The 24002-nt window shown below is 42.9% G+C and overlaps 1 protein-coding gene across 1 annotated transcript in view; it reads right to left on the minus strand.

Moving 5' to 3' along the window:
• Positions 1-730: 730 nt before the first annotated feature.
• Positions 731-24002, minus strand: part of LOC121193022 (disks large-associated protein 1-like) — a 41995-nt gene continuing 18723 nt past the window's right edge. Inside the window, exons 4-14 of the mRNA XM_041055120.1 lie at positions 22860-23142; positions 10292-10416; positions 9197-9322; positions 8662-8820; positions 8342-8424; positions 7081-7126; positions 5476-5727; positions 4091-4223; positions 3654-3745; positions 3153-3305; positions 731-955 (exon numbers count right to left, since the gene is read on the minus strand). Of these exons, the coding sequence (XP_040911054.1) occupies positions 731-955; positions 3153-3305; positions 3654-3745; positions 4091-4223; positions 5476-5727; positions 7081-7126; positions 8342-8424; positions 8662-8820; positions 9197-9322; positions 10292-10416; positions 22860-23142 (1677 nt within the window). The remainder of the gene's footprint in view (positions 956-3152; positions 3306-3653; positions 3746-4090; positions 4224-5475; positions 5728-7080; positions 7127-8341; positions 8425-8661; positions 8821-9196; positions 9323-10291; positions 10417-22859; positions 23143-24002) is intronic.

The raw sequence follows: 24002 nt of genomic DNA on the forward strand, positions 1-24002 counted from the left end.
CACCCCCCCCCCTCCACGTCCCTGAGCTCTCTCAACAGCTCTGTCTTTTGTGTGTCTCTGTAGCCGAAACATACTGGATTGTACAAAAGGGAGTAACTAACTGCGTCCACAATCATGTGGACTGTGAGAGCTGAAACACTGCTTCCTTTCTTGTCTCAGTATATAAGAAGTTTGGACAGCTCTTTACAGGTCATGGTCACCTGAAGGTACTCACTGAAGGGTGAAGGTATGCAGCATCTTGTGAAATTCAAATAGCTTTGGCAGGGCTCTGTGTTCAGGGAGCTGCACTGATTCTACTGAGATGTACTGGTGTACTTCAAGACCCGAGACATCAGTGTTGGGTGGTGGTTTCAGATGCAACAGAGCACATTTAGGGACCAAAAACCAACTACACCTGTCAGAGGTGTGGTCAGAAATGAAACAGACCCCAGAGAGTAGCAGTATGTCGGCGAAGATCCCCAGGAGTTTTACTCTTCACTGCACAACTGGAATGATTGTAATGAGACAGACCCTGACACCAGTGTGTGTTGATGAGTTGTGAATCCGAAAGGAAGCAGTGTCATGTTGAGAACACATGAATAATTCATTCATAATGAATAATGTATTCATATTACACCTCCTATACCTTGGTGTGGACAACCATACATTTTTGTGTTTGTGTTATCTATGGTGTATGCGCGCGTGTTTGTGTACTGCATGTCGTCCCTGTGTATGTCCCTGGTAGTGTCCCTCATAGCCTTGTCTGAGCCTCAGGGATGTAGATCTCGATGCTGTCAGCGCTCTCCGTTGCTGAGTTTTGGCGTACAGACGCGGCTCGCTTGGCGGCCATCAGGCGCTTCCTGGCCTCCTGCCGCTGTTTCTCGGAGCTCTCCAGTGAGCGGTCTCTGGCCAGAGGGGGGTGGTGGTGGGGGCCCTTGGGCGGCTTTTTGGGCACTGGAGGTGGGAGCCGCCTCTCCTGGTGGGAGAGGGAACGTAGGGGGAGGGAGGGCAGAACGTTTCAGGAAAAAGACAGACATGCGTGTATATGCGTGTGTGTGCCTGTGATGCCAGTTACAGAGGTGAGAAGAATCAGACGTTATACATCATTCTGTTTTTGATCATACAGCATCACACAGTGTTTCAGTTGTGTTGTGCACAACAATCTATCTACATGGGGACATGGGGACAGCAAAAATTGGACCTACTGTGCATTACTGCCAAATGTGAGCTTGTGTGTGTGACACAGCTTTCATGCATGCACGGCAGGCATTTAATATATAAATACTTTATATAGATAACTTATGTGATTTGAGACTATATGAATAAAACTGAATTGAACTGAACTAAATGCATTTGTCCATCATTCCTATCAGTTACGACAAGATCTCAGCAAAGTAACTGCTGAGATCTTAGAACGCATGGCTTCCAACAACTGACATCTGATGGGTCATGAAATGGAGGAAGTCAGATGATCTGACAGGTTCAACCAGCTGATGTGGCGAGACAAAGATATCCCAAACATATGGACATTCAGCAATAGACTTATTTGGCATTCCCATCTTTGCACTGGTGTTTTAAAATAAAAAAATATTTGCTCCCTGCTGTTTTTTTTACATTTATAGTTTATACTGTGTGTAAACTGTGGTTCCACACAGCATAATGTACTTGTGGAGAATGAATATTAGCCGCACACTCTCCTGTCTGTCTGTCTGTCTTCACACTGGCAGTTGCGACACACAGAACAAAAAAAAAAAAAAAAAAACACGCATGGCGAGGAGGTTTGCAGGCGGCAGAAGGAAGGAAGGAATAAGGGAAGGAGGAAAGCGTGGACAGACGGGATGGAAGGACAGACAGGATGGGTCTACGGAGGCCCAGAGGTTGTCAAGGCCCTGTGGTGTGGTGGCATTGCAGTTATGCAGACTGATGCGTGGCTGTTTGCAAGCGCCTTCACTGTCAACACAAAAAAAAAAAAAAAAAGCACAAGAAAGAAAAAGACAACAATGAGAGCACAAATGAGGAAGCCATCAGAGTCAATATTCACAAAGATGCAGAATCACAACAGACACACTGCTGAAAGAGAGCAACAGACCAGGCAGAAGACATGTGAGAAAGATATACAGATTACACTTAAAGATAAGCAGAGGGAAATCTATCTGTCTTAGTCTCAGCCTGTGGCAGATTATGATCTCTATTTAAAGGCATTTCAGACTGCCCAACACGTGTGTGATCATTATATATTATATATATATATATACTCTCATTTAATTCCTATTAGCTCACATGCTATATGTAAAGCGACCGACTGACGTAAAAGAGACCTTGGGTGCTTGTTCAGACATGAGACTGACATGTTAAATTGCCACCACATTAACAATCTCATTGATGGAGTGCAAATATTTTTGGAATTTGGTTCAATGAGAAGGTAACTTTGCGGGATTCATTTCCACTTTTTATCTACATCGGTTCTTGTTCACACATGTTCGGCTGTTAAATCTTAAAATGACTCCACAGGCATTTACACCACCGAGCAGTCTGACACCAGAGGTATGAATAGTTCTGAGTCTGAAGGAAAAAAATCGGATGCAGTGCCCCCTTGAGGCCAATCAGGGTGTTGCTTCAAATGTATAGATCCAGCAGTATTCAAACACATTTGCAAATGATATGACGATACATTTTAAACAAAGCACGGTGTAACATGTGTACTCTCACAGGCTCTCACAAGGCTACTGGCAACATGACACTTTGCAAAGCATATGATTTAGAATGTAGCTGAGGGATATTTCACATGTTATTATGGTCACCGAAATGAAGCTTTCATTTCATATCTACTCTATTAGATATTTATTAGATATTGAGCAGAACATAGTATTTATTATAGAATTTCTTTTAGAGATTTCTGTTGAACCTAGCTAGCAAATTTTTTACCTCAACTATCTTAAAAACATTGGGTTTGCTCTGAGCAAAGGTGCAGGGGTGCAGTGAAATATCCCTTTGGGCACCACAGACAGGAGTCATTTGTTGCCAAAATGAGACGTTCATGAGTCACAGTCATAATAGCCATGGAGTGAAAGAACTAGCACACATTAAACCTGCCATCCAGATGATGTATCCATCCCTGGTCAACCAGTCGGCCTGCTGGCACACTAGAAGCTTCTATGTGTGTGTGTGTGTACCTTTCTCTCCGGGGGATCCAGGGGTCTCCAGTTGTTGGCTCTGAGCTGGTGAAGCTCATCAAACTTCAAGCTTATGTTCTCAATTGACAGCTGAAGCATGTCCCAAAAACCAGCCAAGTCTGAGGCCACGGGACGAGGGTGGGCGTTGGGGTTCTGTGACAGTGGGAAAAAAAGAAGGAGAAGATGGAGAAGAAGCAGTATGAAAGATGCGATTCAGTGATGAGCAAAATGAATTGAAAGGATTTTGCACTTAACCCAGGCCACAGCTGAGACTGAAGACATTAGTTTTTCAAGTACTTGGTCTTAAAACCAAAGAATAGGACAAACTGAAATTCTGACCTGATGGTGGGGGGACAGCCAAAAGCTGAATGTCTGCATTCCAGAGGAGAATATGTCATTCTAATCTTAGTTTGTTCAAAAATCTCTTACACATTACAGCAAACATGATGGTACATGACTGATGGCCTGTTCTCAGTGTGAGTAAAGGTGTTTCAGACTCACCAGGTTCTCTTCACACAGCTCCCTGAACTGTTGAAACTTCTGGGACATCAGAAGCTGAGCACTTCCCACCGCACTCCTCATCTTCCCAAGGACTAGGAGCAAAGACACAGTTCAGAAAGAAACTAAAGCTAAAGTCCGTCCATCTGTTTCTGAGACACTGTACCGCACACTGTTTTATCTCCACGTGCTGATGTACAGCACGTGAACTACAGACGCTCTCAGTGTAATTATTTGTTTTTAACTTGTGACAATTTTTATTTTTATTTTTTTTTTTTTACTTTTTTTACCAGAAAACAGTTCCATGATGCTGGAGTCACTACAGGTGGATGTTGTACTGAAAGATCAGATATTTAGATGGAAAATAAACAGGTTCTCTCTGAAATCTTTCCTACATAGTACACACACACACACACACACACACACACAAAAAGACATACTATCTTCAGGCAGGTCATTCTCTCGCTGGTCGAGCTCCATCTGTCGACACCAGCCCTCCATGCGGTCGGTCTCGGCCTGCAGCAGCTTCAGAAACCAGCGTCCGTCTCTCTGACACACTGAACGCTGCACCACCTGCTATTCAAACATTTCACATTTTCACAACATGTACCGACACACCTGCTGAAGCAATTTTTCCACAATAACATAAAGACAATCATGTGGTCATATAAGCGTTACTGTTATATGAGCTATTATGATTCATTTTATATGACTTTGGAAGATTAAAAATTCCTGGAAGGGCTGACAGATTAATGACATTATTGTATATTTTATGAAAATCAGACTCGATGTCTGATGCTAACAAGCTCCTTGGCATCACAAAACGGCACAGTAAAAAAGCCAACACAAAACCACAGAGGCTGCAGAGAGGGCATCCAGATGGCTTTGGATGGACAGCATTATACAGGCCATGATCAACCCTGGCTGGGTCGCCTGGGCGAGGGTGTATGTCGGCGAGGGTATGGCGAGGGTTTCTAGTCACAAGTTCATCAGCATTTCCGTGTTAGTAGTTGTTGGAAAGTTGTCTCACTCTTACAGCTGCCCCAGGGTTTTTCCTGCAGGTCTCTGTCTAGATGTACAACCTCCATCACACAAAAACACCGTAACATCGCTTGCTGAATAATATTCTCTCCTCCAGCTCCATTAGCATCACGTCCCCCTTGACTTATTCCCCGAAAGGTCAGGAACCACTTTGCTTTGCTTGCTTTTATAACTACTGACTCAGCTAAAAGTGTTTGGGTTTTTTTTTTTTTTTTGTCTGCACATTTCCAGCAGCACGAAAAATCCCAGAAGAAGAAGCTCTGTGGTGTGAAGTTCCATTTACTACTGCTGACGCTGTGACCCCAGGTCAACAACGGTTAAAAATCCATGACCTTGTCAGATTAGTCTTAGGAATTTATTTTCTATAACTGTATCATTAATATTTGAATTTCTGTGTATTTAACACTAATTTGTATAAATAAAACAACAGCGAGCAAAACAGAAACAACATCCCTGAAAATACTGAAACATTTGGACCACCCGGGAGCAGCTGGTCTCCTCTGCTAAAGAAGTGCTATTAAAAACAGGGTCAACTGAAAATGCAAATACTGCAGCGGCACTCACAGCAGATGTAATTAATAAGCGCAGAGTGGAAGCTGTGTTTAATCACTGTTGGAGAGGAGAGCAGAGATAAGATACCTGAATCTGAGAGAAAGAGAGAGAGAGAGCACCCTGTGTTGTTTTTATTTTCATGAAATCATCTTTTACCTTATGGACTTGTTCACGTCATATAACCCAATCAGTTCCCACATACCTCCAGTATAGAAGAGCTGTTGAAGCTGACATCTAGCGGGTCGTCTGTTACACTGTCTATCCAAGGGTCTGGAGGGGGAAGGATGGACGGGTCGAAGCCCACATCCTCATAGTCATCAGAGGCACAGGCGTGATAGTGATTCCCTGAGCCCTGGATGCTGACGGTGGAGGTGGCGGCATCTCGGGAGTATTGTCGAGAGATGGCACCAGATGACAGGACTTCCAAGTCAGTGTCTGGGGAGTCCAGAGGGGTGTCCAGCAAGTCGGGCATGTCCAGATCTGCCTGGATGGGATAATGAGAAATTCTTAATAAGTGACTAAATGGACAAATGGACAAATGGACAATCCCATTTGTCCATTATAGGTATGTTATGTGCATGTCTGACCACTAGAGGTCCCCCCACTTCCAAATTATATTCAGTCTACTTGAGCAGGGTAGAACTCCACTGTGTTGCCGGGGGTCTCAGGTCTGTGTGTTTAACAGGAGCATATAGAGATTTTCATCACAAGCATGAGATATATATATCATCACAACCCTGATGTACCTCAGGGCTGTGCTCATGGAGCTGATTTTCCCTGCTCCACTGCAGATGCTCTTGCATTATGCTTTATTTTGAAAAGAAGAGCCTGCTTGGCTGCTGTGACTCACTGAATGCCATAGTATGACTTCCTACTGCCATATTCAGAAAAAAAAGAAAAAAAAAAAAAAACCCTGCTCAACATAATCATCAATTAGATCAGTACCTCTCAACAACTATATGATCTCTCCAAGTTTGATCGTCAAGAATCTGGATGTCACTTTTGAAGCCCGCCCTCTGCTTTGATCGGCACATTAGAGAAATCACCAAGAATGCCTTTTTTTTTTTCTCCGACCAACTGAACATTGCCTCAGCTTCATGAACACAGTCTTGAAAGCTTTACAGGGAAAATGTGCGAGCGGAGAGTTAAAGGCTGTTGCAGGGGATTTCACAAGAATTACTGCTAAGAGAGAAAGGAAAGGTCATTTTGGAGTATCTGCTATCAGGTGCTTCAATGAAATGCCCTTATCCTTCAAACAGTAAATGGTATGAAAAGGACTCAGACAGTGGTTCACTCTCAAAAAATCAGAATGCACTAAAATTCAACATTTCGGAAACTATAAACTGTACTGGAAAGGATGTTCTTACACTGAACAGTGATCTGCCAAGACTGCACAATCCTCTAACTGTAATTTGTAATAATAATGAATGGACAAATGTTTATATTCAAGTGTCATATGAGATATGAGACACTTCTCACATTGACCTCTGAGGCAAGGAACAAGTAAAGGAATGAACAAATTAAACTTACAGCACTCTCATAATTTGATGACAACTGAGCTACGTCATATGTCTTGTATGTGAACATATGCTGTCATGTACATTCATCTGACTGACTGAGATGTTCAGCAGACGTTTTCAGGAAATGTGAAGCACATAACATAGAGTTTATGATAAAGTTCTGAAATATATGCCCGCAAATTTGGATTTAGATAAAAAAAAAAAAAAACAAATAGTGACAGACAATCATGCCTAATTTCTACTGACTGCAAAGAGTGGACAAGTCCCATGCAGGACACAATGATTTGAGCAGAGTAACAGCAGTAATGGGGGCTTACCTGTACAGCTGCTGTCACACTGTTGGAGCGCTGGAACCGACGATACCTGACCACCAGAAGAAAACAAAAAGTGAATAAAGCGAACTGGCTGTATTGTTGGGGGGTGGGGGGGGCTAGCTTCTGATGGGGTCTCCCAAGGCAAACTGGTCCCATATAAGGGGCCAGACTAAGAGCATTTCACAGACCCTGAATGAATCAGCCACGACAGGGATGCAGCAACTCAACCAGAACAGGGGAAACTGGGGGGGCCAGACCTTGGAGTGGAGAATATGCTGGAGAACATGCTGGAGAATTTGTATATCACATGTGGCTTGGGAATGGATGGATTACATAGCTCAGCCTGGGAATATTTTAGGATCCTCCAGAGCTGGATGTGGATCAGGAAAAAGGATGTCTGGGCTGTCTTCCTTTGCCTGTGACACTCAGCAACAGTTATTAGAGTTTATAGCAGAGGGTAACCTTGGAAGATGAGTGTGTGGGTGTTTGTTTGTGACCAAAGAGAGAAATAATTGCACAACAGCCGGAAATGACTCAGCTAGACTTCCAAATCTGCTCAAATCAAAGTCTGAGGGAAACACATCACATGTAACAACACATGTGACTGATATATATAATCTAATCAGATTACAGTGTTTAAATATTGTGACTAACTAAAAAAAACATACATAACAGGCAGTGAGCTTTATCTCTTACACATTGTGAGACCTGTGTCTATTCAGGGTAGGTCTATGTTAGCACCAAGCACCACACTACGTATGCATTTCTATTCACAGATATTGAGATGCTACGGGAACTGACTGGTTGAGGAAAGACCTTGAACAGGTTGCTAGGTTAGTCCCAACACATTCACCACATTCATTTATTTACAGGCAATTCAGAATTCTTTGAACTGTTGGAGGAAATAAACACAAGCACACGGGAAAACAGCGAAAAAGGATGGATATGTGTGGCTAATGATTGTTTTCCCCTGTTATACAAGATACCTGTTCAAAGCCAAGGAGGCTGACTTGAATGATCAGAAAGGTTAGTACCTCCTGTGGATTTTTGACCCCCATCACTTATGCTGTAAATGCATGATCTTTAAAAGGCCAGTCTTAACAGGGGGAATGACTACAGTGTGCAAACCCTGTTTCAGTGTTTCATAGGGGCACCTGCCTGTAATTCGTAAATAAATGTGTTTCCCTTGCTTGCTCTGAAACTAAAGGTCCAGCCTTGTTTGTTTATAAAAGCGTAAAGAGTAAAGGAAAAACGTGTGCTTCACCCTCTGTCATCCTCCACTTGCACCCCTACAGAGGTGAATTTGGACGGGTCCTCTGGATCCGGAACCTCCTCTGGTCCGTCCACCTACAGACAGGATAAATCCCTGTTCATCAAGACTAATAATAAAATTAAAGCACACTGTTTCATTAAACTGCTTTTGGTGGGTTTTTTATTTGGTTTTATTTTTGTGTAAAGTGATCTTGTGAGCGGAAATTAAAAGGCAGAAACACGAACACACTGGCTCTATATACTGCATAAATAACTAAAGCCCATTATTTCCTCCTCTGTGTCTCTCCACCTCCACTGATGACTCATAAATACCTGGATGCCTATGGAGAGACATTTGCCCTTCCTGAGTGCTTCTTTCCTGTATTCCTCCCGGTGGTCTTCAACAACTATCCCCCTGCTCAGGACTGAGGGGGTGGGGGTGCTGACTGTCATGGTGCTGTTACTGACATGCTGACTGGCTGGTCCATGGACCTACACGTGAATAATGAGAGCGCATGTTAAACTGTCAATAGATTCAGAAAAGCGATCCAAAAGGAGTCTATACAAATAATCACATCCCGTGATTGGGAAATAACTTCTGGGTGGTCATTACAAAGTTACATCTTGTTTACTTGCACAAGGCAAATATTGATTTATACATAAACAGTTCAATTCACAAAAAATGCAATCGCACCAGCCACAATCATCAATGACCCACGAGTACTCAGTTTTCATCACCGTATTATTCCATGAGTTATCAGTAGTCTCTTACTATAATATTATTATTATTATTTTTTTTTTTATTCACACTCACTAGGTGAAAACACTGCCACACTGTCATGGCTGGTAACAATAAAAAAGGACTCACCTGTGCATTAGCAGCTTCTATGGCAGCTGTCAAGGCCTTCATGCTGTCAATGCTTTCTGTTGAGTTACTGAGCCCTGATTGGATGGTCATGTCACCTCTGGGTCCCTCCTCTTCCATGTATGCATCCTGGTTGGTTTTTACAAAACATGGAACATCGCTTTCAAGACACAGTGCTAATGTGACCTTTAATATTCTATAGCATTACTTATGAATTTTTAATTTTGGATGAAAACACAATGTTGCAGCCCGTGACTGATGCACGTTCCCTTTGCTGTGCTGGGATGAATCGCAGTGTGACACACTGAGAAGACATAAGGAGCAGAGTGAACCTCAATGACAGCAAAGGCTCACATTGTGTTTTTCATTTATTCATTGATTTGATTTGCTGTCATCTTCATAGCATTGTCTACTGATAGTGAAAGTACATTTGTAATTGCAGCACCTTATCAATTTTTGGATTTAATTTAGATTAAATCCACTTCAGCACCACCCTTATACAGGCAGAGGTCAGCCAATCCACTGATTCAGTCAGATAAAGCACACAAACTATCAATCTGAAACTCTGATGAATAACCTACTTAATAACTCCAACCAAAACTACCATCAGTTAAGGCTGAAGGGTTTGGACATGAAAGTAGAGGTTGGTGAATCTCCCGTTCAAAATCATTTATTTAACAGGTAACAAAGACAATATCTAAGCCAATGACTGGTTACACATAAAGCTGTGGTGAAAACAGATAAAAACTAATTCATTCAAAATGGCTGCTGGGCCCTCATGGTGTAAACAAAGGAACCTGCAAACAAGATGGTGGACTCAAAGATGGCTGCTGGGACTACATGGTGTGTGTGTGAGAGGTAAACAAGGGTGTGTATAAGGTGGGAGCTTTGAGTTTCCTGCCTGGGTGTGAGGTTACCTGGTTAAACGAAAGACGAACAAAGTGGCTATCCAATAACCTAACTGTGCACAGGCATGGTAATAATAAAGCTTATCTGTGGAGTCTCAGCAGGAAAGCACATCATTTCATCACAGATTGATGTTCTGATGCTCTGTTAACTACACAAGGAGCAGATTATCATAATGTCTCTGTCCAGTACCTGTGCCGACTCTGTGCTGCTCTGGGCTGTGATGGAGATGTAGGGCTTCGAGGCTGTGGAGCAGGTGGAGGTTCGGGGTGGCACTGGTGGAGGGGTTTTCTTATAAGTGGTGATGCAAGATGAAACTACAAAGTACGAGAAAGAAGAAAGGAAATCACACATTATGGTTTAAGTATTTATTGCAGCACTTGCATTTTATTTTGGAGGTGTTCATCATCATCATCATCATCACAGTGCGTAGGCTTTAGTGGCATCTACTGGTGAGGTTGCAGATTGCAACCAACGAAATACCCCCCTCCCTTCATCTCTCCCTTTCCAAGTGAGTAGGAAAACCTACTATGGCGTTCAGGTAACGTAAAAGGCCCTCTCTAGGGCCAGCGTTTGGTTTGTCCATACTGGGCTAGAAACCTCTATCCCATTTCTGCCAGTAGATCCCCCTTAACCCTACATACTGGTCCAGACTTTGACAGTGGACACAACGGACCCATTCAGATTCAGATCCCATTTGATACCAAGAATAAACGTTGGTTTCTTTTAACCAAAATCTTTCCCTTAACCATATGTGAGAAATCAGAAAACACTCAACACATGAGGTTTCCTGTAACATCTAAATCATCGGTAACAACTCTGGCTTGCCTCTGTCACCCACAGCGATAACGCAACCCAACCAGTAACTCAGTGGACTAAAGGCAGAACTGTGCCTTAGACTGCTCGATGCCTCTCTGCTCATCAGAATCGATTAGGTGCACAGACTGTCAGAAACTGTTACAGCAGATTGCCATATTCAAGACAAGGATATTGTCCCTGGGGAAGTCGCCTGAACTCCATGAGTGTCTCCCAGTGTCTCCTGTCAGTGAGTTAGCTCATCAGAACTGAACTCCACAAGATTTAGATGAACAACTAATTCTAAATGACACCATAACTTTCCCAAGACTCATTTAAGCTAAAGCAATGAATTCATCTTCTGTGCCTGGGAATTCCACCTGCTGGGATACTTTGGCTAAAACCTAAAGATAAGAGCAAGGCTGTAGTCACACAGAGGGCAACATTTGTGGATTTAGCTCAGCCAACTTTGACCCCAGACATGTGGCAGACAGCCAGAGGTGAGCATAAACACGGACCACAGTCACCCCCAAAAGTACAGCTGGAAAAACAGATTTGAACCATTAACAATCTCAGTGAGACAGGAATGGAGATAGATGCTGATACGTTTGGACATGGGAGTCTATTATGAGGAGTTCCACCCGTCAGAAAAGGCAAAAAGTCTTGTGTGGAGCAAAGAGAAAACATATAAAGAGATAACTTATGGAAATCAGGCACCTTTTGAATATGCTGTCTTTCAGCTGAATTCCTCAGTTATTGTTGGTGATTTTAACATTCATGTTGACAAGCTCAGGACAGCAGCACTGAAGAACTGTATTGTAGTCTGGAAAACAATGGATGTCCACACACAGTAAGGGCCACACTCTGGACTAAAACATCTTCAAGGGTCTTAACACTTGGAAGGTTTTGATGATTGATGGTGCTCTTACAGATCAGAGGTAATCAAAAAACTATCTATCTATCTATCACTGAGAACACCTGTGAATGATTCATGCTTTCTCTTCCACAGTGGCCCCCTGCTTGAGTCTCAGTCAGTGATCTTGTAGAGAATTTCCATTCTAAAATTATGAATGTTATGGATGCCCATTGCTTCCACTAAGGCAAAGACAGTCCTTACACTCTGACACCAGTGCCAAAAACAGCAACTATGCATGTGGCCTTCTGTGCTGCTGTTGACAGGCTGACAAACCCTCTTGTGACAGTGGTCTCTGAACTTTTATCCACTTATCCAAGTCATGTCATGAATTTGCATCATTCTTTACTGACAACATTCAGAAAACAAGACAAGCTGTCAGTTCCTCCATATCGGGTGTAGGGACTATATTACATGCAATGTAACTGAATGACATCAGCTTTTCTGCAAATAGTGTCGGGCTGTTTCCCACAGGCCCTCAAAAACTGCAGTACATACACCACTTCATCACAGAACAAACCTCACAGATGATCAAGTACAAGCCTATATCAAACCATCTTTTAGTATAATCATTGTAAATATGTTTTTCAGTACCTTCTTGGCCTAAGACAACTGTTTTGATGTTTTCCTGTCTGGATTTCGACCACAGCACTGAGACTGTTCTAGGTCCTGAATGACATTGTCATTGAGGCCATTTGGTGGATTAAACTTGGGTTTATTCGTCTGTGATCACCCTCATGAAGAGTTTTCAGATCAATCTTTCAAACTGGAAGTGGCAGGTTCCAAAGGCCTTAGAAGAGAGGACGACCTGGAATGTACCATATGTAAGCTGGTCTAGAGGGGTGATTCTGCTAATTATATTTTCCTTTTTGACATTTTTTTTTACTATGTCACCAGGTGAAGACTTTTGAATCTCTTCTTTCAACCAGTGGGCCAAATCCTACATGTGGTGTCAAGTTAAAACAAGGCAGAGGATGCCTCCCAAGAAGGCAGGAAAAAGTTGTAGCACAAATACAGTGTGCTTAACCACCAAGCCACATAACTCCAGCTGGACCTGGGGACTCCCAGAAATGGACAACCATCAGCAGTGTTGCAGTCAGATACACCTAATGTTCTCACCAATACAAGTAGATGTGGTGTCAGGAGTCACACAGAAAGATAGACTGCCGTCACACAGTGACCAGGTCTGGGATTGGCTACAACAGAAAGCTGACCAGCCAGAGCAGGAATTTGAGGCACCAGAGCTACCCGTGGAAGATGTTTCTTTTCCCTGTAACCTTGCTCCTCAGCAGGGAAATGATACCACACTAGCAGAGTGTTTCAAGAAAGCAGAGGCTAAGCCTAGCTCTCTCTCTCTGAGCATTTTGTGGTTGAAGATGGTGTCAAGGGCTGAGGTGCTCAGGCTAGGGGATACTGTTCCATAGCCAGGTTCAACACTACTGTAAAACGTGCCCAAAATGTGAACTCACTGCAGGGAAGCATATAGCTCCAGCTTCCCTCATTCCACTCCCTGTCATTTCCACTTCTTTTGAGCATCTTGGAATAGATATTATTGGCCCTGTAGAAAGGAGTCAGGCAGGCAGCAAGTTCATTTTGGTCATTTATGACTATGCCACTAGGTATCCAGAAGCCTACCCCTTAAGAGAAGCAACACTCTGTCAGTACTTTTCAGATATGTAAAACCTTGTCAAAATATGACAAAAAAGCAAAACCATTTTAGCCCCCCCCCCCCCCCCCCCCCTCCTCTTCCCTGTATCTTTTATCCACTCCTTCTCTCCTCTCTCATGTGCCAACTTCAGGTTTAAATTTGATTCAAGGAACAGGCTTGGAATTCAATTTACTTTAATTGACTTTCAGTTTCCATACGGCGGTGGAGGAGATTAGAGAGAAGCGAAAAGTTAAATTCATGATAATTAGCCTGGCTCAATTGAATAGTAATCCATTTTGTAGTGTGGATGAGTGAAAGCCTTGTTGGATTACCGTCGCTTCGAAACTGGAGTGTGTCCTCTGCAGGCGCACTGGTGGAGCTGTCACTAAGCGTGCACGGCATCTACAGAGCATCCATTTCTTTCTTTCATTCATCCCATGCTGCAGTGGAACACAGCCATTTCCTCTCACCCATATCTGCATTGTTTGACAATCTGCAGCCATGCTTCTTATTTAGCCGGTGGCTCCAAAAATCTAAATATAGATGTGAAATGACATTTATTCATGCTCATGTGTTCATAAATAACACGCAGCCTGAGGGAGAACTAAACCGGCTTGTTAGATATGCAGCTAGCTGTATCTAAATATCAATGCCCTGCCACTGTCTTTAGCTCTCTCACACACAAATACTCACAGCCACAACCGAAAAGACCAAACTCTTTGACCTCCAATGTCTCGTCAGGAGTAAACCAGTTTTCTGCAGAACCACACTGCTGTACAAGGTTTTAGCCATGCTAATTCAGTGGCTTCAGGGACAGTATGCATTGATACTAAATATCACAATAACTATGGGATGGAACTAAGTGACATTTTGTACACACATTCATATTCCCCTCAGGATGAACTATAATAACTGCTGGTGATTCTCTGATTTTTTTTTTTTGTTCGGCGCCATCTTCAGAAAAAATACCTGCAAAAAGAAGGACGTTCAATTCAGCCTCGGCTAATCTGTCAACACTGTCACTGTGAGCACGTTAGCATGCTGATGCTAGCATTTAGCTCAATGCAAGTCTTTCATTAAACCTCATCAGTCCAGGCCACCGTTGTTCTGTTCATATTGTTGTATTATACTTTGATCTAATCAAATACTGTGATAAAGAATATCAGCTTGTTTCACTTAGAAAGGGGGAAAAAGGGCAAAGATGACGGACAGAGTGACGGTGCAGGGTGAAAACTCTAAACAGGAAGTGAAACTGGAATCTGTCATATTTCAGTGTGGTTCCTTGTTCCTGTAGCATCATGGGCTATATGGACACACTGGAGAAGAAACAAGCTCACTCACACTGGTCTCCAAGCGTAATATGAAAGAAAAACTACAACAGCCAGGATGTTGTGTTGTTGCATAAAAAGTTTGAGTCAATGCCAGACTGTGTGATCTGTAAATCTATTTGTGGTTTTAGTGGGAGTTACGTTCCGGAAACTTTTTCTTTCTTTTTTTTTTTCTACTTTTATTTAAACCAGGCAAAATCCCATTGAGGCGGAAATTCTCCTTTTACAAGATGCACTTGCAAACATCGAGGCTTTGCAGTAACCGTGTGTGTAGCTTCCTGAAGTCTTTCCATCACAGTGAGGTTTTCAGGTTTGGAACCATTGTGCCTTTACAGAGACTAAAACATGCAAACCATAGATAGCCCGAAACAGAGCACACAAGTGCTGCGGGGCAGATGGATGCACTGCTGTACACAAACTGCCATCTTAGCATTTCTGTTTGTGTACAGATGAACCAAACAAGATGGAAACAGATGATGAACTCAGCTGAGTCTACAGGGGCAGTAAAATAAACCGCAGATCAATCAATGTATATTTTTATTTGAACTGTAGCTGCATGTGTTCTGTACCTGGAAAAGTGCACTGTCCCCATTCACTGAAAAAAGCAGAAAAAAGTTGGTCCAGGACTCAACTGAATTATCTTCAGATCTCAGGCTTCAACCCTTAAATTATCAAGAGTAATAAGCTGGTCTCAGGTGGAAGGCTCAGAGGAGCTGCGAGCAAGAGTTAGAACAACAACTGCAATAATGGAATTCAGCATTCAGCATTATCAGTCCATGTTCCTGTGGGGCCAGCAGAAAAGCTTCTATTATTATTGAGTCCAGTGGTTGGTTGTAATTGGTTCTGGTGCTGTGCAGTCACAGCTGTTACTGTGGTTAGTTTTCATTCTGAATCAAAGTCTTTAACCTGGTGGGGGCGGGGCATATTCTGACATCACTGTTTCTACAGTAACTGCCCCTCTGAGGCTCATGTTGTAATGTAAGCCTTTCATGGTGGCTCCTCTCACACTTTGTTGCATTTCAAATGAAATGAAATTTGGATGAGACACAGTTTTTGTTGACATGTTATTTTGTGTGCTTTCAAAAGATGCTTATAGAAATATCACAAGATGCAATCACAAGAAGTAGAATAAGAAATGTCAACGGTGATGACTGTCTGTCAACACTGTCTCCTACAGATGACTTTCATATAGGACTCAGTCACTTTCCCAGCTACACTGTGGCTGACACCCTTCATCTCTTTATTACACCGAGTGAATGAAACACTCTCTACCACACTGACGTTGTAGGGAGGGTGGACTGCAGGAGTACAAAGCACAGGGCTGTGACACGACAGGCTAGGGCAGGCTTAGGTGTAGGTGGAAACACAATTCAATTCAATTCCAATTCAAAAACACTTTATTTGTCCCCCAGGGGGCAGTTTAAAGGCACACAGAGAAGTTAATGTACAAAAACTACTCTGCGAGCCAACCGGTCACCGCACAAGCAGTGACCCGGAAATCAGCAGTTTCTATGAACCCAAATAATGCTGTATAGTCACTTTGTGCAGATAATCTACTGATCTAAGATCAAATATTTAGGCAGGAAATAAATGAAATATGTTGTCAGTGAATCTTTTAGTTTTTTTTTAAATGTTAGCTGAAAATATAACCCAGTCTGCATTATGTTCTTTTCAAAACAAATATGCTGTTTATGGTAAGTGGTATGTAAATGTCATTTGTAGGAGACGGTTGGTGCACTGTAATTGCCAGAATCCCTACAGATAAATCAAAGTCATCATTGCCCACATCTGTCTTCTGCCGCCTCCATCTCTGTCTCTGTAATACTTAGAAACAAACTTTGAGTGCTGGCTCTAAGGCAACCTCAGGGCTAAACACTGAATATGAGGATAATCCTCACTGAGGGAGGTTTTCACCCTTTGAATTTAAATTTGCAGGGAGTAAAGTCTTCCTCCTCCTCCCTGTCTCTGTTAAATCAGTCTTCCACTGTGGTGAACCCGTCTCCTCTCCCCGCTGCTCATCTCCAGACAGAGCTAGCTTGTCGCCAATTCAAGTGTTTCAGCAGAATATTCAGGTTGCTGGACAGGGTCAGGGCAGCTCATGAATGGGTTTTTGATGCATCAGCAACCTTCAGAATGCTAAAGGTTCACTGGGGCCTCTTTTCAAAAAGGGATCTTTAGCCTCTTGCTCTTAGAGGTCAAGTCCTTCACTGACTGACTTCACTGAGATGTGATGAGAAACTGCTTGGCTGTTTGATTGTATGTTTAAGGATATTCTTTTTTTTTTTTTCAAGTCTTAAAGGTGAACGCCACTGATTTTCCACATCGGTGTGTGTTTCAGAAAAACAGTAGTATAAAGCTTTCAGTGTCTCCAGAGGGAGCTGTGACGTCTGATAAATGTCCTCGGGTGACACCACCTGAGACGGCCTTGGTGGGGTCTAAGGACTACAAATCTGAAAAGTACAAATAATCTGGGGCTATGGAGTTAGAAAGAAGTGAGCTTACCAGACCCACAGCTGCTACAACACACGCCGATCTCTGACTGAACTGTCAGTGGTTAAGCTGCATTTTGGGTAATGTAAGTATGAGGTTCTGCTCAAGGTTTCTTCCTGTTAAAAGGGAGTTTTTTCTTGCCATTGTCTCCTTAAGTGCTTGCTCTGGGGTCAGACTCTGGGTCTCTGTAAAGCGCTTTGAGACAGTTTTGATTGTGGAAGGAGCTATATAAATAATATTGAATTGAACTGAACTGAGTTGAATTAAAACACTCTTCATTTTCTGGGTTGTTTTTTTAAACAAATTCAGTGTATAAATCTATTTCTTTTGAGAACGGGTAACTTCAAAGATCGTTACTGACAGACTCATGACTTTGTAAGGTGTTTCTTATTATCAGTTGGTGCAACAAGTCAAGTGGCTGAATCATCTTCTGAACAGCTGAGGATCCTGTTTTACTAATCAGGAGCTAAAGGGTGAGATTCCACAGATGCAGGCTGTGGAATAAGGTTTTTGTGTTAAAACGTGTTACGGTTCACTTTTTTATTCACTGAAGATTGATTTACTTGGTTTTGTTCTTGGTTTAGTTGTTGAAATGAGAATCTGTATCAGTTTGGTATCATGAAACATGGCTGTGTTGCCAGAGCTCACAGTGTAGGACCTGCTAGATAGCGGATGCTAAACTCTCAGCTGCAGCAGAGCTTCTCTCCACTTCCTTATTTCCTAAACTGCTTCTCTGCTCTGAAGCCTTCAGCAGTCTGTGGGAACTTTAGCCTGACTCCCACAAAAGGGGGGAGGAAACTTTTTTTTTCACATACAAGACAAGCATCACCTGTACAGGAAGCTGTTTTAATTAATTAATTAAGTGCAAAAACTTTTTACCGACTTGCATGCGTCTCCCAGTATGGGGCTCGACCTTGTACAGTGGACATCTGTAACTGGCTCCGCTGGCCTCCACTGCTCATACATTTATCTCCAACTTGGCTCAGTGCCACCAACTCAACTGGCCTGCATGACCACCAGCATCAAAGTCAGGTCAATGTCAGCTGCTCTGCCTCCTCCATCTGTGGGTAAGGAGGCATCGCTAGCCAGCAGTGAAATTTAATGCACAGTAGAAACACTTCAGTTTGAAATGAATGTGCTCTGCTTCTCTATATTACTGACAATACTGACAATATATGTGACAGAATTCTTCATACAGTACTGTACTAACACATACTACACTGATGGCTGTTGCTGATGGGAGGGTTTCATGTGTATATTGTGCACATTCCTACCAATGAAGCAAACGACAAAGGCTCGGTTATCAGCAAGCAAAAAGCCCCCCCCATGCTCAGACCCTCCAGGGCTCCCAAAAGCTCCGGGTTCACTGTGTAGCCATTACTTTATGGTTAATATCATTAGGAACAGAGGGGGCTGCATTTAGACCATAAGGGCCCATTTAAGCCATTTGTTACAATGGACTTTTAATAATAATAATAGGATTTTAGTTGATATTGTGCTCTCATGCTAACATTTTGGCGTGGCAGCCCACCATATGTAATATATATATATATATATAATGATAAATAAATTAATCATCTAATCCAATGCCTTGGTGAGTTGCCTGGTTAACTGCACTAATGGGCTACATGACATGGTCATGTAGCAGACGCGTGAATAAAGCTGTAATAAAATGAGCTGACTTGGACGTTTTCCAAGGAACAGAAAAACGGATTAAATTTAGGTGGGGGTGGGGTGGGGGCATCTCTCTCTCTCTCTCTCCTCGCTTTCTTAAACCCACGCTGGGTTAGCTTAGCTCTGATACCATACAGCAACCTGAGCTGATCTACACACTTTATGGTGCTGTTATTTCTCTCACGCGCTGAGAGAGACTCACTTCACACAACAAACCTGCTAAGTTAACCTGAGTCACGTACACAGGTGCAGTCAGGCCGTTATGCGTTGTTGAGTGAAGCACTGGTGAAGGGTGAACTGTTGAGGACTTCATTCAGCAGCCACTAAAAATAAACCTAGTTAGAACTTTTATTTACCTGAGCTGTACTGTGCAGTGGATTCTCTTTTGCCTGTCTCTGACAGTGATGCGATGGACAGAGACTGGAAGGACTGGGGGCCTGGTGCAACGTCCCGCTGAGAGAAAGCATTCCAAAAAGCCTTCTTACAGCATGGTACATGAAGGCTAAGCTCTTCTTTTCTTTATGAGAGTATGAATAAAGTTGGAGGGCTGATTTCTGACTCTGAATGGAGAACACAGACAGGGCTGGTGGGAAAGTTGGATCTGCGAGGCAGCAGAAAGAGAGGAGGTGATTATCTGGGCTTACACAGCTCATCAGCCTGCACGGCTTCTTAATTCAGACTGACCTCATTTAAGTTGCCTTTTACTATTGAAACTTCTGACTCTGTCGTTCTCTCTCTCTTTCAGTCCCGTCGGCATCCGCAGCGTTTCCGTGCTGGACTCTCGTCTTTGCATGTTTGTGTATTTTCGATGCTGGTGTTTGCCCCCCCCCCGTCGGCCTTTCTTTCTCTCTCTCTCTTTACGGCTGATCTTTTATTCTTCCTCTCTCATTAACCACAAATGCCACCACGCTTCAGCTGTCACACTGCTCTCGACTGTCAAGCACATCAGCCGAGAAACTACAGCAGGGAACCTTTCTTTGAAACACATGACGAGACAGGCTCCACTGATTCAGCTCTAATGGAGTGCTCTCTCAACACCCAAGTCAAATCATCCAATTTAAAATGACAATCTGCTTCAATTTAGTCCTCAGAAAGAAAACCATGTGTGGGACCTGGTCTCTCAGCTAGATGTACTCTGAGGATTCAGTTCCACCAGAGCCTTCCACCTACTAATTTCTTTAAGCCTTTCTCACTAGTGAGTCATTTTGAACGTAACCTTGTATTTACTAAAAGACAAAAGCTCTCAGTTTTTATCTAGCTAATATTTTGCCTTGCATTACAGGGCTTACAGTCTGTACTTTCAACATTTCAAGACACGCCAAATAATACCTGCACGTCCCAGACGAACAGAGAACGTTTTCTTTAGAGGATCAATGCCAACTGAAGGCACAGTCATCGCAAAACTGTTTCAGTGAATTTTATTTTTATGGATTCGTTTTATTTGGTCCTTTATTGTGGAGCAAAACTAAAGGGTAAAAACAACACTTTGTGATTTTATATGGGCTCAGGGGCCAAAATCTGACACATAACCTCCAGAAAACTAATAAATCAATTGTCTTTACAAGTGTCCACTTAATTTTGTCTGCGTCTGGCATAATAATTGCTGTAAATGTATGATATGCTATTGTGGTTTCATCACAGAAGGGTGTCAGGCCATCCATTGTGAACAAATGTGAGGAAATTCCCACACCGATTCCTGAGATTCCTCCGTTCACAACCAGAAACCAGAATACCTCCTGTCACGGCTGCTGCTGCTGCTGGTGTGAACACATAAAAAGTAGGATCGTATTGTAACACCAGGTGGAGATGGGGTGTCTGTCTGTCTTTGTGAGAATATTTTTTTTCTTATGAATCAGAACTCCTGTTTGATCAGACAAACACTGTAGATGAGTCAACAATTAAAAATGCCAAATGAAGCTGCTGAAGTCCTGAGGTGATAATTTAGCTGTACAACTGTCCTGAGTGGATAATTCAGTTCAGTGGACATCGAGAGCAACATTTGCCAGCACAGACTCCAGTCATGTGGAAGCGCAGGGCTGACCATCTACTGTACTGTGTCTACTGCAGAAGAATGTGTGAGAGTCTGCATGAGTGAATGATATATACACACACACGTGTGCTTATCTGCATGTGTGTGTGTGTGTGTGTGTGTCCATGTATCCTCTTAGTTTACTGTATAAGAATTCCCAGAGGAGCAGCAAATGTAGGTCATCTCCAGTTGAGCACTTTGAGAATAAAGACTATCCTAACACCAAACAGCCGACACACAGTCCCCTGTGGCGTCCACTCTGGCATGTTCTCATCTGAAACACCATGCATGAAGACAGCCTCCTCTGGCTTTTACAAGATTATCTTTGCGAGATATCTGGTTCATTGTTACAGTGCACAGCAGAGCGCAGAGAGCAGTTATGCAAAGCATTTTCTAATTCCTCCTTCTCCCGTTAATGTTTGTCACTGCACAGTGTGTGTTACACATCTAATGTTACTGTAAGTCCCATCAAACTGCCTCTGAGAATACAGCAGTAGACATGGAGTTAACCACTGAACTAAAACATTCAAAAACACTGTAGTGTATAGTGTAGTAACGATAGTATAACAATATTTTCGTTTTACTAAATAATAAAATCTATAGATTTTCAGCTGCACCACGGAAACAGCTGCCAGACTCAAGCAAGCACAAAAAAAAAAAAAAAAAAAAAAAGCGCGACTACGCCCCCGCCCCCTCCAGGGATCTCTGCAGCAAGCACAGTTATTTACTCATGTAATCTACACAACTGCAGTCCAGATTAAAAAGAAGACAATAACAAAATGCATTTTGAACTGATCCCTGTTAAACAAGTGGCCCACATTTTTTTTTTCAGGTCTTCCACATCTGCATCCATACACAGATAAGTTGAAATAAACCCCCTTGTTCTGATACTTTTTTTTTTTTTTTGCATGTAAGAACCTGAAAATCTTCTTGCAGCAGTAAAACATTGGAAGTGCCATGTTTGAAATGATGCAGGTAACAAATGTGACAAACAGTCCTCCATCTCATGAGACTCCACACTAGAAAATAGAGGCCAGATAATTGTCGACTCTCTTGAGAGCTGTGGAGCTGATCCTTTTTTGGCCCATTCTACCATCAGATCAGCTCAGATCTGAATACGGTTCCCAGACTAAAGCAGCACTATGCTTGCTGCTAACAAGCACTAGCCAATGATGCACCAGCACAGCAGTTCTCATACAAAGCAACATGTAAAAGGTGAGATTTGAATGTGAGCAAGGCTTAAAAATATGAAAAGTAAAATAAATTTTCTATATTTTAAATGTAAAAAGCCAATATAAATTATGTTAAGAGGAGTTTGGGGTGACTGGATGGTTTGATAACGCACAGGACTTTCACACAGAGGACTACTGTTGGTGTCTCAAGTGAAAGCCAAGGTCAGTGTTGTTTCTTTGATCCAATTCTTTGTCAATTACTGTAACCATGACAATGAAGGTCCTCCAAACAGAACGAAGCACTGATCTTAACCCAAAACACAATCTTATCCTTAATCTAACAATTTAGATTAATCATGGTTTTATTATTGTTACCACGACGCCCAAGATCCATTATGTCCATTATGTCTGCCACTGGTACGCTCCTATGGGATCGTATCCAGGGGTAGGGACAAGTGACCTCTGTGGTAGTCCGGCTGAAGGGCTTGTTGGCCATTTTACTTGTCATAGTCCCGTGGTACCAATCAGATGATGGTCTATGGTTTTTGCACCACTGCAGATTCAACTGTACAGTACAAGATGCTTCAAACTCACTCATTAACACAGTCCCTGGAATTAAAAGGCCAATGGCCCGGAACTAATTGTTTTTTCTTCTCTGTGGCCCCTGGTATGAAATGTTTGGACATCCATTCCCGCCTTGCATTGCCCTACCTGTACTGCTCTGGATGGTCCTGACGGTGGTAGCAGACGTGCGTGGTGGGGAAGACGGCAGCAGGAGCAGTGGTCTCCCTCCTTCTCCTTCCTCCTCCCCAGCGCAGCCCTGGTCGATCGCCCTCACATAGCTGTGACTCCGCATCCGGAAGCATCCCGGCATTGGCAGGGTGTCCATGGTGTCCATGCTGTCCATGGCAGCGTCCATGGCCTGGGACTGCATCTCGCTGTAGACCTGCTCACACACCTGCTCAATCTGCCCGTTCACCTCCACCTCGCTCAACTGGAGGAGGACAGGAGAGGACATTCGAGGAAGAGCAGACGAGAAGAGGAGACAAGCAGAGGAAGGAATGAAGAGGGTGAGCACTGGGGAAATGTTCAAACTATTGTCATTCAAAACATTACAGTTTTTTTTTTGAAAAGGCAAACTATTGTTAGTCACATTGTTAGTCACAGAGTCAATGTGCCAGTGAGGATGTCAGGGGTGGAGCTACGAACTACCATTACAGTGGGCAGGGCTTGCTGCCGCTGAATTGGTGGATCAGAAATCCCTTTCTGCTAAACAAAGACTTTCCTGAGACAGCATACAAGGTCTAAACTCCTGGTCCTCTCTGCTACTTGTATTCTTTCACCTCCACTTTTAAAACAGGAATACAAATATATATGGGACATATATGAAAGTTCTGTCCCACCCCCTCTCTCAAACCGGTCTCATGATTTCACGGATCAAAGTTGCACCGCATTGAACCCTGTCCGCAGCTAAGCAGGTGGGTCACCTGACTGGAAGCAGATGTGTTTTGCCCTGACCCACACAGACATGAATGGGAAGCCAATTTCTTATATATAGTCCAATAATTATAATAGGTCTTCATAATAAGCCATAATAAGTCTAGCCCAATCAGGTCAGATCAGGCCTTTTTACTCACAGCTGCTGTATAAAATTACACAAAGCCCCTCTCTCAAATCACAAACTGGGGCTTAAACACACGTATCACTCTTGCTAGTGTGAGATAATATTATTGGTGAGAAACAGGGGCTGATCTAGCAGGGGGTCACATGTGTGCATGTGATTCAGAAGACAGCAGACCATATGGTGAAGGAATGAGCGAATACTTACTGTTCACCTATGAAGAAATTATAATA

Source organism: Toxotes jaculatrix, chromosome 14 (assembly GCF_017976425.1).
Source record: "Toxotes jaculatrix isolate fToxJac2 chromosome 14, fToxJac2.pri, whole genome shotgun sequence".
Classification (NCBI taxonomy): Eukaryota; Metazoa; Chordata; class Actinopteri; family Toxotidae; genus Toxotes; species Toxotes jaculatrix.